This window comes from Uloborus diversus, chromosome 4, assembly GCF_026930045.1.
Source record: "Uloborus diversus isolate 005 chromosome 4, Udiv.v.3.1, whole genome shotgun sequence".
In the NCBI taxonomy this organism is placed as follows: domain Eukaryota; kingdom Metazoa; phylum Arthropoda; class Arachnida; order Araneae; family Uloboridae; genus Uloborus; species Uloborus diversus.
The window spans coordinates 150,785,284-150,797,978 of NC_072734.1; the positions used below are offsets into that span (position 1 = coordinate 150,785,284).

Genomic DNA, 12,695 nt, shown 5'->3' on the forward strand with positions numbered 1-12,695 from the left:
GAAAATTTGAAAAAAACTAAACAAACTAAAGTTGACGAGTTTCAGGATTTTTCTGAAAATACTATTAATACTGGTAATTACAATTTTATCCCGTCATGGTGAAAGACCTTGAAGCTTAAATCTATCGCAAGAAAGTCATGCAATCTATCAATACTAATCTCTATTTTAACTTTACAATAGGTTTTGAATTTTCATTTTACCAAAATTAAGAGAGAAGTTATAGTAATTTGTAAGAACACTTTCCATTTTTTTTCGCACATTTTAAGTTTTTTTACAGGTCTATATTTTGAATTATTTTCAAAAGAGAAATCTTAAAATTATCAAGATTACTTATCGTCATATTTGAACTTCATACCAAATTTTACTGAAATCGGAAATGGTGTGGTGATGAAGGTGATTTATCTCACATGAAATTGCTCATAGGCTACTAGCCCCGAGATGAGGTAAGATTGCGAGCAGGGGCGTGCATGGGGGAGGGGCAAAAGAGACACCTGTTGGTCCGGGCCCGAGCCTGAAGGGGGTACTTGACTTTTAAAACGAGAGGTGAAATATATGTAGGCACGTAGGGGTAAATAATACGGAGAGGGACCCGTAAAAGTCATTTGTAACGGCCCCGAAATTCTTGTGCATGCCCCTGATTGCGAGGGATGGTTTACCCTCATAAGTAGTACTTTCCAAAAAAATCCTGAAACATGTCAACTTTAGTTTGTTTAGTTTTTTTCAAATTTTTAATCGCTATTTGAATTTTTGTAATTAAAATTTAAAACAAAAGAATATATTGCTCCCTCTATATCCCAACTATTCAATATTTAGGGGTAAATTTCACCTCGTTAAAAGTGTTTGTTGCCGATAAAAAGAAATACGTGTTCAATATTTTTAAGTGTTCTATCGATGTGCAAAGTTTTATTCCAATCTTTGATTTACACTTCTGTAGGGTTACTTGTAAGTTGTATTTATTACCTAATTGAGCATGTAAGGGAACGTGAGGTATCTTGATGCTAATTTTGGAAAATAACTTCTAATCCTTATTACCTTCATATTTTGTAACGGCAGTAAGTTTTAACTCTAGTGCAGTTTTACAGTCCCATTTTTTTTTGTGATTGTAATTTGGAATTTTGAAAACAAGAGTGTGCGGTTGAAAGTGTAAGTGTGCTTTCAGCCATGACTGAAATTCGGTTTCTACACATATAAAAAAGGCTGTATGCTTGTGTGTATATTTCTTACACTAGTCACGAGTAGGGTTCCCAATCCCGCGCCGATTTCAATCCCGCGGGATTTCGGGATTGTAAGGAGCTAGTCTCGTGGGATCCCGGGATCCGCCGGATTGTCTTTATTCTTCTAAAAATAGAAAAAGTTGTGCTGTTTAGGAAGACTGCTTTTGTTAATTGAATAATTAGTTTTTTTGAATTCCATACACCAATTGAAGAGCACTACAAAATCAAATTTTAATTAATAATTATTGTTTGGTACGCAAAAGTGTGCCCTAAATAGGTTCAATGCACCTTAACAAAATATCGCTAGTCCAGGATGAGAAAGTATTTTTGCTCAAAAAATAATGCGCTTGACGAGAAAACGTTCTCTGACTCCACTGTGGCTCCACTTTTATAAAAGATCCCTATCTTCATCATCTTCTGAAATAGATTTTTCTGCTCTTACGCTTGTTTTTTTCCCCAAGAAAATGTCGGATAAAAACGATGTCTATGTATGTTTTTCTGTGTCTAGTTTATCTTACATTAAGAATATCATTGTTGTTTCGTAAACGTTGGTCATTGAATCAGTGAATTTGGTTCATTACTGCTAGGGGTGAGTGCTACTTGGTTTCACCAAGTCCTAGGCTCAGTAAAAGATTTTGGATAATTTCGCTTACCTCTCACTTTAAAGAAACATTCAAAAATTTGAGCAGCTTAACTTACTGCACTGTCATGCGAGTCATCCTATGTTTCATTCAAAGTTCTGTCGCCTCTTTTAGAGTCGTGCCGAATATATATAAATAATGGCAAGTTTTACATTGCTTTCTTCTTTGTAGGAAAATATTATCCAATTTACGTTAAAGGTTTTGAGTGCATTCCTTAAGCTTACAAAAGTTTTCCAATATTTCATTGAGGCTACACCAGCGGGTTTTATAATGTCTCCATTTTTTCTAAAGCGTAATTTTCTGGAATTTAAATTTTAGTGATGGTTTCGAAAATGTTTTTAAATTATATTCATTTTCTCAATTGCTGAACGTATAAAAACTAAATCCTCCCGAATGAGAATACCAATTCAATCTCAGAAAAATAAATTAAATTTTTATTATGTTCTTAAATGGTAAATCCACCGTTCATCATATGAGACACAAAGTTTCTCTTGCTCTTCTTGCAGATATAAGAGGAAAGTTCTTCAAACTTCAGATGATGCTTGTAAACATAGTCATTTTATGAGCGACAAAGTTGAAAACGTTTACATGGGAAAAAGATTGCGGGATTAAAATTCCCGCCGGATTTGGCTCTCAATCCCGTGAGATTAATCCCGCTAAATATCACGCGGGATCCCGCGGGGTTCAGGATCGGGATTAGGGAATTTTAAACCCTAGATCCGAGTTTACGTCAGAGCTTTCCCAAATTCGCCACAGAAATCTTTTCATGTTTGGGAATTCACATTGAGGTTACTCTCCTTTCGATGGAGGGCGAAAACTGCCCGTATGAAACGGAATACTTACGCCAATTAGTAACAATGGCTGCATTTTTGGAGAAATCCAAATAGGACTAAATTTAAATTTTTAATCATGAAATTGTTCTTTTCTGCACCTTGATGGGACATTGTACACTATTTTTGGTGCTTTAAGAGGGTCCGGGACACATTTTGAAAACAAATTTTATTAAACAGTTTAGAGTTTTGAAATTTTTTGCAACGATTCACCATCTAATTAACAAGCAAAATCATGACAAAAATATTAGTTTTTTTTTAAATTTTATTTAAATTTAAGTTATCTAAAAAATGGTTTTAATGGGGTTGCTTTAAATCGCTAAAACTCAAAATATTCTTGGTCAATTTTCAAACTTTTAAAAAAAAATTATGCACAAATATCTGAGCTTTAATTTTTATTCTGTATTTTAAAGAATATTAATTCAATAAAAAATAGAAAATATTTGAAAAAAAATTTTGAAAAATTCTAAGATATTTTTCAAAAAAATTATACTTCTTGCAGAAAACTATTTTTTCAAATTTGCCGAATAAATATTAAAGAAAACTGTTTGAAAAAGATATGCTCCAAATTTCATTACTTTAGCTTTATCAGTTCTTGACTTACAAGAGTTTGAATGCAAAAAATCGGGAAAAATTGCATCATGGAGAAAAACGCATTTAAGTTTTAAAGTTAAGTATATTAGTTAAATGCATGTAACAAAAATTATTACATCTTTCGTTCTAATTAAGATAGAAACGTGATTCAAACGTCCTTTTGAGCAGAAAAAAAAAGTTTTTTTCAATGAAAAAAAAAGCAAAATTTGACGATTTTTGTGTTCCGGACCCCCTTAATTTAATCCGGGATACAACTTTTATTTTCTAGGTAGACTATATGCACGCTGGACAACACAGGAAGTACCTATAGCATACATAAAATAAAGTTATTACAGTACAAATCATATCACAAATACTATCACAAACAGTGCTTCAAAACAAATTATGGTAAGCCTACTTCTTCATGAGTATATTCATTTTTATGTAAATTCTTCTAAAGTTAAAAAAAATTGCCAGATTACCGATGAATGGCTGACAATCGTAGACAACCTACTCATATTTAGTTCAGATCATTTCAAGCTATTTGGCAATTATTGGGGGAACATCTGAACTTACTGAAGCCTCATAATTTCCAAAGCTCTATAGAAGAAAATTTATTTCGTATCGTAGATCAAAACCTAATAAATCCACAGCAAAGGTGAAGTTACACCTGTGTTACCGATAGTGACACAGATGCTTCATCAGAAGAACATCGAAAACAGATACCAAGCTCTTAAAATAAGATAAAAAATTCTGAAACACTAAACGAAATAGCAAAAGAACTTGTAGCAAGGGGAGAAAATGCCAATAAAACCAAAAGACGAAAAAATCTCACTGCATGGCACATTTTCATTGATATTTTTGAGATATTGATAGTAAAAGGGGATAATGATAATAAAAGACAGGATATCCCATCACAAATATCTACAAAATGTTAAAAGTTGGTATGACTGAAATCTTGAAGTATAAGACCATAAAACTAAGACTACGAGCCAATGAGGATTCTTATCAATTCCCGCCTTAAGCTTCCATTGTTAACTTTTGCCAACTTATCAATGACCCCGAGTGTGACAGCTAGCAAAACATAAATCCGTTAGGACGTAAAACATTCGATGTAGTTATTTTATGAAGGACACATCACCCACTTGGAGATGCGTATATAATTGCATGGAATAAAAATCTCCTTTTTTCTGTAATTTTTTATTTTTTGTCATCGAAAGCACCTTAAATGACTGCATGAATTACAGAAGAATATGTGAATTTTATTCCTTTCACGGTGTTAAATTTCCTGTAGGATATATAAAGGGAATCTTGTTCACTTTCTTGGCACTATCTTTCCTGTTCACAATTTTTGCTTAGTGTGGATTCTTGCTTTCTTAGTGCATCTTTATTGGAAAAACAATGTCTTGGGTAAGTGAATATTTGAAGTAATTTCTAAATTGTTAAATGTTTTAATGCAATTCCAAGTACTATAAATTGGGTTTAACTTTAATATGATTTTTAAAATGCCGAGAGTTGAACCAGTTTGCAAAAATTTCCACCTATTGTTCTTAAAAATAGACATTCCCGTGATTTGTGTGAAGAAGATAAAATCTCTGAGAATACCTTTCATATGAATTTCTGCTAGTTCCAGGTATGTTTAAATCATATAAGTGTGAGACTTTAAAAAAAATCTTGATACATTCACTCTCTGGGGTTTTATCAGGAAGGAGGGCACCTAATACGCTCTTTTGGAGGTTATTCGAAAAGATTGGTGCGTATTTTAAATTTATTCTCTCACTCTCTTTTTTTATGTTAGAAGCGACCGAATAATAAATTTAAAGGAGATTTTTGAAAAGTTAGTTTTATTTAACATTGATTAAACTAGGAATTATTATTTTTTAAAGCAAATGGATTATAACTTTGAAGCAAGTGCAAAAAAAAAAAAAAAAAAAAAAAAAAAAAAAACAATAAGAAATTTCCCATTGATCAGGGAAAATGTTTTAAAAGTGTATCTGCCTTGCGACGGACATTCAAATTGGTGTAAATAATCGGTCAAAAAGAAAAAAATATTTTTTCACTAAAAATGCCAAAAGCTGCCTCGTTATTGAAACAACTGGAGGCAACTTGAAGTTAAGCTGTTAAAAATTTCAATTTAATCTAAGTCTTCTAGCTTCCTATATTTTTCTATCTTATTTTTCCAACTTAGCGGTTTTTTTTTAATGATATTTACCTACACATATGTAAGTGTATCCTAATGGTATAGTTGGTAAATCCGAAAGCTTTCACGCCAAAGGTCTGGGCTCAAATTCCGAATAAGCATAGATAATATCAGGGAATAAAGAAGTACCTTTGTACAAAAAGTTAAAGATAAAATTGCAACAACAAATTTGCTGGGAAATGCAGATTCGTGTTTCCGGGGTGTCCGATAAGTAAGATGTTTTCATTAAAAACTAAATTTCGATTATCAATGGAAATTTCAGCGTGTTTTAATAACATAAGCAAATAATATCAATACTAATAGATTTTTTTTTAATCAGAAAGAAAAAACATTTCTTTCTGGTTCAAAGCCTCACTTTAAGACTGATTTAGATATGCAGAGCTAAACTGTGCTGTAACTTGACGATCCTATTTGAAAGAATTGTGACTGTCCGCATTTCTATGACTAAACGCTCTTTATCCCTTCTCCTTCGTAACCTTTTTGCAACTTAAATTAGTAAAAAAATAACAATCTCGGTTTTTTTTCTTTTTTGAAGAATTTCATTTTTTACATATTCTTACTTCCTTTCTTACTACAGCGCCCTTTAAAAAGTTACATTACAAATAACATTTTCATGATTCTGTGAGACTATTTACTAATGAAGCAAAAGTAAATGCGAAATTGCAGAAGAAAAAGCTTTTATTCTTCGGACAGCTTCTGATAATAATACTTACTATACTTGAATTTACAATCCTTTTTGGAATTATGCTCCTTTTCTTTAAATGTCACTACTTTACCTTATATCAACTTTTCCGTTTCGTTTCAAATATAGCGTCATTGGAGAATCTTTTTGCTTAATAGTATTACTCATCAAGGTGTATTCTATTTTACTTTTATAATATCTTTTTTCAACTTTTTACTAATTCTTTAAGAGTCATTTTACTCTCGCAATGATATTAAAATTTTAATCTTGCAGTGAGTTTGAGTTCCTCTTTTTTTCCCACTCGCTCTTTATTTTTTAATCTCCTTTCCTGTTTATAAAGCTGACTCTTTCACCTTTAAGAATCGTGCTTAAAAATTGATTGTCTTTGTTTCAGGAATTATTTTTAAGCATTCTACTGTTAGCTGCAGTTGCTAAAGCTAATGAAAATGGAAATTCAGAGCTGGATAACGAGAGACAAGCTGAAGAGGAGGTGGTAGCTTTTGAGAGCTTTGGAGCCCCGGTATATGGACCTAATGAACCTACTAAATCTGGTGGAATACCTCCAAAAGGAGTTCCTGCCTACGGACTGCCAGAACAGCCACTCTTTTCACCAATAAATGCTAACTATGCGGCTTACCTAAGTGGAATCGGTCTTGCAAATCCTTTCGGTTATGCTTTTGGTCGATATGGAGCCAGCCCGTACAATGCTTATGGCTACGGTGGTTCTGCAGCGTACGCAGGCTTAGGCTATGGAGCTCCATATGCTGGTAATTGGGGATACGGTAATTCTTTGTACAACAAAGCACCCGCTATGTACTCCGGACTTGGATACGGTCTTCCTGCATACGGTGGGTACCGTTATGGAGGTCTTGGGTATCCTGCACCAGCAAATTTGAGAAATCCAGGTGCTCTACCAGGACCAGTACCAGCAGCAGGACCATATGCTTTACCAGGATCTGTGCCACCACTAGCCTTACCAGGAGCAGTACCAGGAGCACTCACTGGCGTTCCAGCTCCATACCCAGCGGTTGCTCCATTTGCTGCTGCACCAGTACCCCTGACGGGACCCTATCCCTACAAAACTCCAGCAACCACACAAGCTAAAGATGGTACACTGAAATATGTTTCCCCACGAATGCCCCTTTATTAAGCATAATGAGGACAGCTTTAAAAAAAGGTATGTTTTCAATACATTAATATATGTATTTTTACTTGTTCAAAACACATTTTGTGTTAGGAAGTAATATAACTTAACTTTCTTAAACAATCATAAAATGAAAATCATAGCAATAAAGAAGTAAATTGTAAAAAAAGCAGTCGAAAACTTTGTACTATGGAATGAGTAAAAACGACAACAACGTGTATAAAGTACATATAAAGTAATAAAATAATAAAATAGAGTTAAAAACTCTATTTTATAACTCTATTTTAACTCTATATTATTACGTTATTTGTACTTTATACACGTTGGTGTCGTTTTTACTCAATAAAGAAGTAGTCTGCTAAGTTAACCTAAAAATTATTAAGAAACTATTTCTTATAAATTTCTGAACATTAATTGAAAGAAAAATTGTTTGAAACAAATTACTTACATATGGTGCAAAAGATGTTTTGTTTCTAAAAAAAAATTATACATTAAACCTTGTGACTTAGCTGTGTTAGTTTCAAAGGATCCTTTTCTTACTTTTCGGTCTCATTCTTAATCACTCAAACGTGTGGTACACGCTAAGCCGAAAATACATATGTGATGTTATTTAAAAAATTGTTACAACTTTTTAAATTTGAAAAGAAAAATCGACAGCTATTCTCAAAAAGCCTGTTTTAACTTTAAATTTATTTTACCCAGTTAGAGTCATACAGATAACTGTTGGTACTTTCAAAAAATAAAAACCAATCATTAAAAGCAGAAATGTAATTCGTTGAATGAAACGTTTAGTATTAATATAAGCTCAATTCCGTTTTGTAAATTATTTTTTCAGGAGACAAAAAAAAAATGTTTCACGCTTTCCCCTGCTCAATATTTCCAAAAAATAATTTTTCCCTTTAAAAATATTCTGTGCACGACTTCATTTATTTTTGTTTTCAAATTATCAGTATTATTTAATAATTAATGGATAAACCAAATATGAATTGAGCTGGATTTTAAGTAAATTGATATTCGCTTTCTCATTTTTGTTTCAAATGCTATTAAATTAAGGTACAGTGATCCAATACCTTACGTCTTTACAGTGTCCTTCAATAAAAGCATGAGTTGAGTTGGTTTTGATACAAACAACTTTACACCAAACCAGCTTTTGGTTTTTGGCATCTGTATTCAACCGGAATAAGTTCAATTCCCTCCAAATTATTTTGAATCTGAATAGTACCGACCAATATCTATAAGGTTAGGAGGGGGGGGGGAATTAAAATCATGGATCGAACTGGATTTGATACGGAACGCCAAAAGGAATGAATTTATTTTATAAATTAATTAATTATTTACGACTAACGCCTTAATTGACAATACCTTACAGTACCTTAAATTAACAATATATCACTCGGCGCGTAAAATCAAAACAGCTTTTCTAAAAAATGCTCTTAATTTGTCTGCTAGTCAATCAGAACTATAACTATTTAAAATAACTTTTAGTGTGTCATAAACAAGGTGGTGGTTTCAAAAGAAATTTTTTTTCATAATTTCTCCAAAAGATTTAAAAATTATACTTTATAAATTTTATGCAAGCAAATCGATGAGCATCATTTTCTTGGTGCATGGCGTGAGCTGATCCTACACAAGTACTTTTATTACAGTGGTTAACCCAGCTGCAACAACGAGCTTCAAAGCAAGTTAAAATAATCTATTAAATTCATCCAAAAAGTGAACTATTTTTGCCATTGATATCTAGTTTTAATAAAGCTGAATTTAAAAAGAAGTGATGAATTTGCAATTCATAAACTTAGAGGGTGCAAAGAGAGAGAGAGAGAACACTTAGCTCAACAAAACTATCTGGCAGAACTATTCAGACTTATATGCTAATTCAGTAAAATAATTTCAAAATGCCTTTCGGTATCATTCATTCACTTATGAGTTATGTCCTTTTAATTTATAATTGTATAAAACTTCTTAAATGACTTAGCATTAAAAGTTTTAAGTATCCTGCAGTAAAACGTCAATGCATCACTTTTAATGGAGTTTTCTTTATGTTTTAATGCTTTTTTAATATATCGTTGTTTTTTTCTTTTGTTTTCTTTATTGTTCTTCGAAGAAGTCAATTTGCCTTTACGGTCTTTGAAGATACATTTATGTGTGATTGTAATTCGATCGTATGACGAACTTCTTACTTCACTAAAACATCTGTCAAAATCAATTTCTTGTTTTAACCCCTCGATTGTCAAAACAACCGGACAAAGCTTGAATCGAGGAGAAGTAGCAGGCTTTAAAACTTTTTTTTTTTTTTGATATACCAGTTTTTTCTTTTGTTTTCCTTGTTGTTCTTTGAAAGTTTCTACCAATTTGTCCCTTCGGTCTTTGAAGGTAATTTTATGTATGATTGCAGATCGATTGTATGACGAACTTCTTACTTAACTAAGCAATCTGCCAAAATTGCTTTCATGTACCCCTCAATATCAAAAAAACTTTATTGAGCTTGAATATTGGCAATGTATCTGGTTTTAGTTATTTCAATAAAAAAACATAAAAGAGTAAAGTTCGAGAAAATGTTGAACACAAATCCATTTTTTTCTTTATGTATGAAATATTGCTGTACAAATATTGCTGTACCCATCCTTCATTTGCTGAATTTCTCTCTTTGGTTTACATAGCGTCACGTTATAAAATGGCAAATAAAATAACATAAAGATAACAGCAGATTACATATGAGGTAGTGAAAAGCAAAGGGATGCAAGTGGACATTTTCAAGTTTTGAGTAAAACGCGTTTAAAGATAACATCCTAGATAGACTTTCATTGATTTTTTTTCTAAATCATGCTGTACAGCAGCACTTACCAGGGCTACTAGTACTATCTCTGGCCCCTAGACAGAGAAGAGGTTCCCCTACCATTTGTACTGGTTATCTCCAAATTTTTAATTTTACCACTTACATCCCTTTACTCCTCACTGCCTCATATGAAGATAATATAGTTTTCGCATGCTTATTGCAATTTAGGATAATATGTCACAAATTTATACCTAGCCCTCTACTAAGCCAAATTTCTATTTTCTGTTGAAATAAAATATTTCTACGCACAGAATGTCAAAGAGCAATTTATTTAACATGTATAAGGTATTTTTATTTTTAATTTTTTTTTTAATATTTTCAAAATAGATTTGTTACTGTGTGACTGAAATATTAACTTGTCCCGGCACCAACAACCTAAATGTAAAGCAGCCATATTGCTCAGCCATATGATCTCAGAGTCACGGTGGGCAGTACAGCGTTAACGAAAGCATTATCTATCCGAGAAAAAAAAATCAACTAAGAAACAACAAATCTTAATAATAATTAACAACGTACATTGCTTTAGATGTACTGTAGATTTTCACAAAATCTTATTTTCCTCACTATTATAGAAATTTCTTTTTTTATAGGTGCAGAAGAAATCATGTTTTGTCCTGTAAAGTTAAGGACGAACTAGAAAGAGAAACTGCATGAAAATTAAAGTATTTGTATCTTTGAATAGCTTTGCTTAAATACCGAGGTATTTTAAGGCAAATGTTGGTTAGAGTATCAAAGATATTATGTGATTGGAGAATATGTTACGCTTCTGAAGCAAATTTGAAATTTTGCGCTCATATTTTGGTTTTTATACTTTCTGATTTTGAAGAATCCTTTTTATAATAAAATGCAAAAAATAAAAGCTTTTTTGCTGACACTTCACTTGTTTTTACTCAACAAAACGAAATCATCATTCTAAAATTGAATTTGTTTCTGACAAATTAAAGCTTTTTGTATTAAGGACTACAACCAGGTTTTAAAAGAATGATTTTATATACTTTTTGAAACATTCTTTATGTTTTCTTTCCAAGATTTTTCATTCATACTTAATATTACATACAGAAATAATACTCATAAATTTTAATATTTTTAAAGTAATATTAGACTACTAGTACCGAGAAATAGCTATTAAATCAAAAGTGTCCACTGATCACGGGTTGCGAATTAATTACACTGGGGAACAGCAATTTCGTTGTCTTAAATCTGTGACTTGATATCAACTAACTTTTGGCCTCTGGGTCCAAAAATATTCGCAGTTTTTGTCTATCACGTCATGTTTTCAACCTACAGGATACCTTCAAAAGTCATACAAATTGTGCATATAAAGGAAAATAAAAGTAAAAACTTGTCAAATGCACTGTTTACAATCAACAATTTTATTCATACAAAGGCTATAATAGTTACCGCAAGTAAAATTGTGTATTTATACATATTAAGGTAAAAATTTTCGCTTATAGCTTTTTCTGGAGTGTTTAATCTGTGGACATTCTCGCTTGATGCTCCAACAATAGTCAGCCATCATATGTACATCCCATCTACCTTGATATCGTGTCTCCATGACCTTCAAATCTTGGTGGAATCGCTCGCTCTGTTCATCACTGACTGCACCAAGATTTTTCGGGAAGTTAGCAAGATGGCTATGTAAAAAATGCAATTTGATGCTCATGTGGCAACCAAGCATTTTGAAGCTCTCCAAGAGTTGCTGGACAATTTCGGCGTAATTCTGGGCTCGTGTATTTCCAAGAAAATCTTTAACAATGTTTTTGAATGCCAACCAAGCATTCTTTTGAATTTCTGACATTGTTCCTATGAACGTTTCATCTTTCACAAGCTGCCGAATCTGTGGACCATCAAAAACACCGGCCTTTATCTTTTCAAATGACAGGCTAGGAAATGCTGAAATGAGATATTTGAAACAGTCTCCTTCAATTGGTAAAGCTTTTACGAATTGCTTCATGAGACCCAATTTTATATGCAGAGGTGGAAATATAATTTTCTTTCTGTCGACAAGTGGATGATGTAGAATGTTTGGATCACCAGGTTTCAGGTCAGATCTTGGCGGCCAGTTCGTCTGCATCCAATGTTTCTCACGAGCTCTGCTGTCCCACATACACAAAAAGCAGGGATACTTAGTATATCCGCGTTGCTGGCCAAGAAGAAAGCAGACCATTTTAAGGTCAACGCAAATGATCCATTGGTGCATTTGATATTGCAACAAATCAATGACTCTCTTTATGTCTTCGTATTCTTCCCTCAAATGAACTGAATGGCCTATCGGGACTGAACCAAATAAATTTCCATTGTGAAGAAGAACACACTTCAAGCTCCGCTTTGAGCTATCGATAAACAGTCGCCATTCAGTTGCGTTATAGGCTGAAATTCCCAACTCTTCCATTAAACCATGTACGTTATCGCAATACACAAATCCATCATCACTTCGAAAGTACTGCAGAAACGCGCTTTCTCTTGATCGAAAATATGATACCTTAGCTCCCTTTTCAAGCAAGTTTTTCTCCTGCAGTCTTGATGCTAAGAGCTCTGCAGCTTTTTTGGATAATCCCAAATCTCGTACCAAATCATT

General features: G+C 32.7%; 1 protein-coding gene across 1 annotated transcript; it reads left to right on the forward strand.

Moving 5' to 3' along the window:
* Positions 1-4,562: 4,562 nt before the first annotated feature.
* On the forward strand, positions 4,563-10,991 carry LOC129221301 (shematrin-like protein 1). The gene is made up of 3 exons (XM_054855761.1): positions 4,563-4,668; positions 6,535-7,317; positions 10,708-10,991. The coding sequence occupies exons 1-2, from the start codon at positions 4,660-4,662 to the stop codon at positions 7,288-7,290; spliced, it is 765 nt and encodes a 254-aa protein (XP_054711736.1). The 5' UTR covers positions 4,563-4,659; the 3' UTR covers positions 7,291-7,317; positions 10,708-10,991.
* Positions 10,992-12,695: the final 1,704 nt, after the last annotated feature.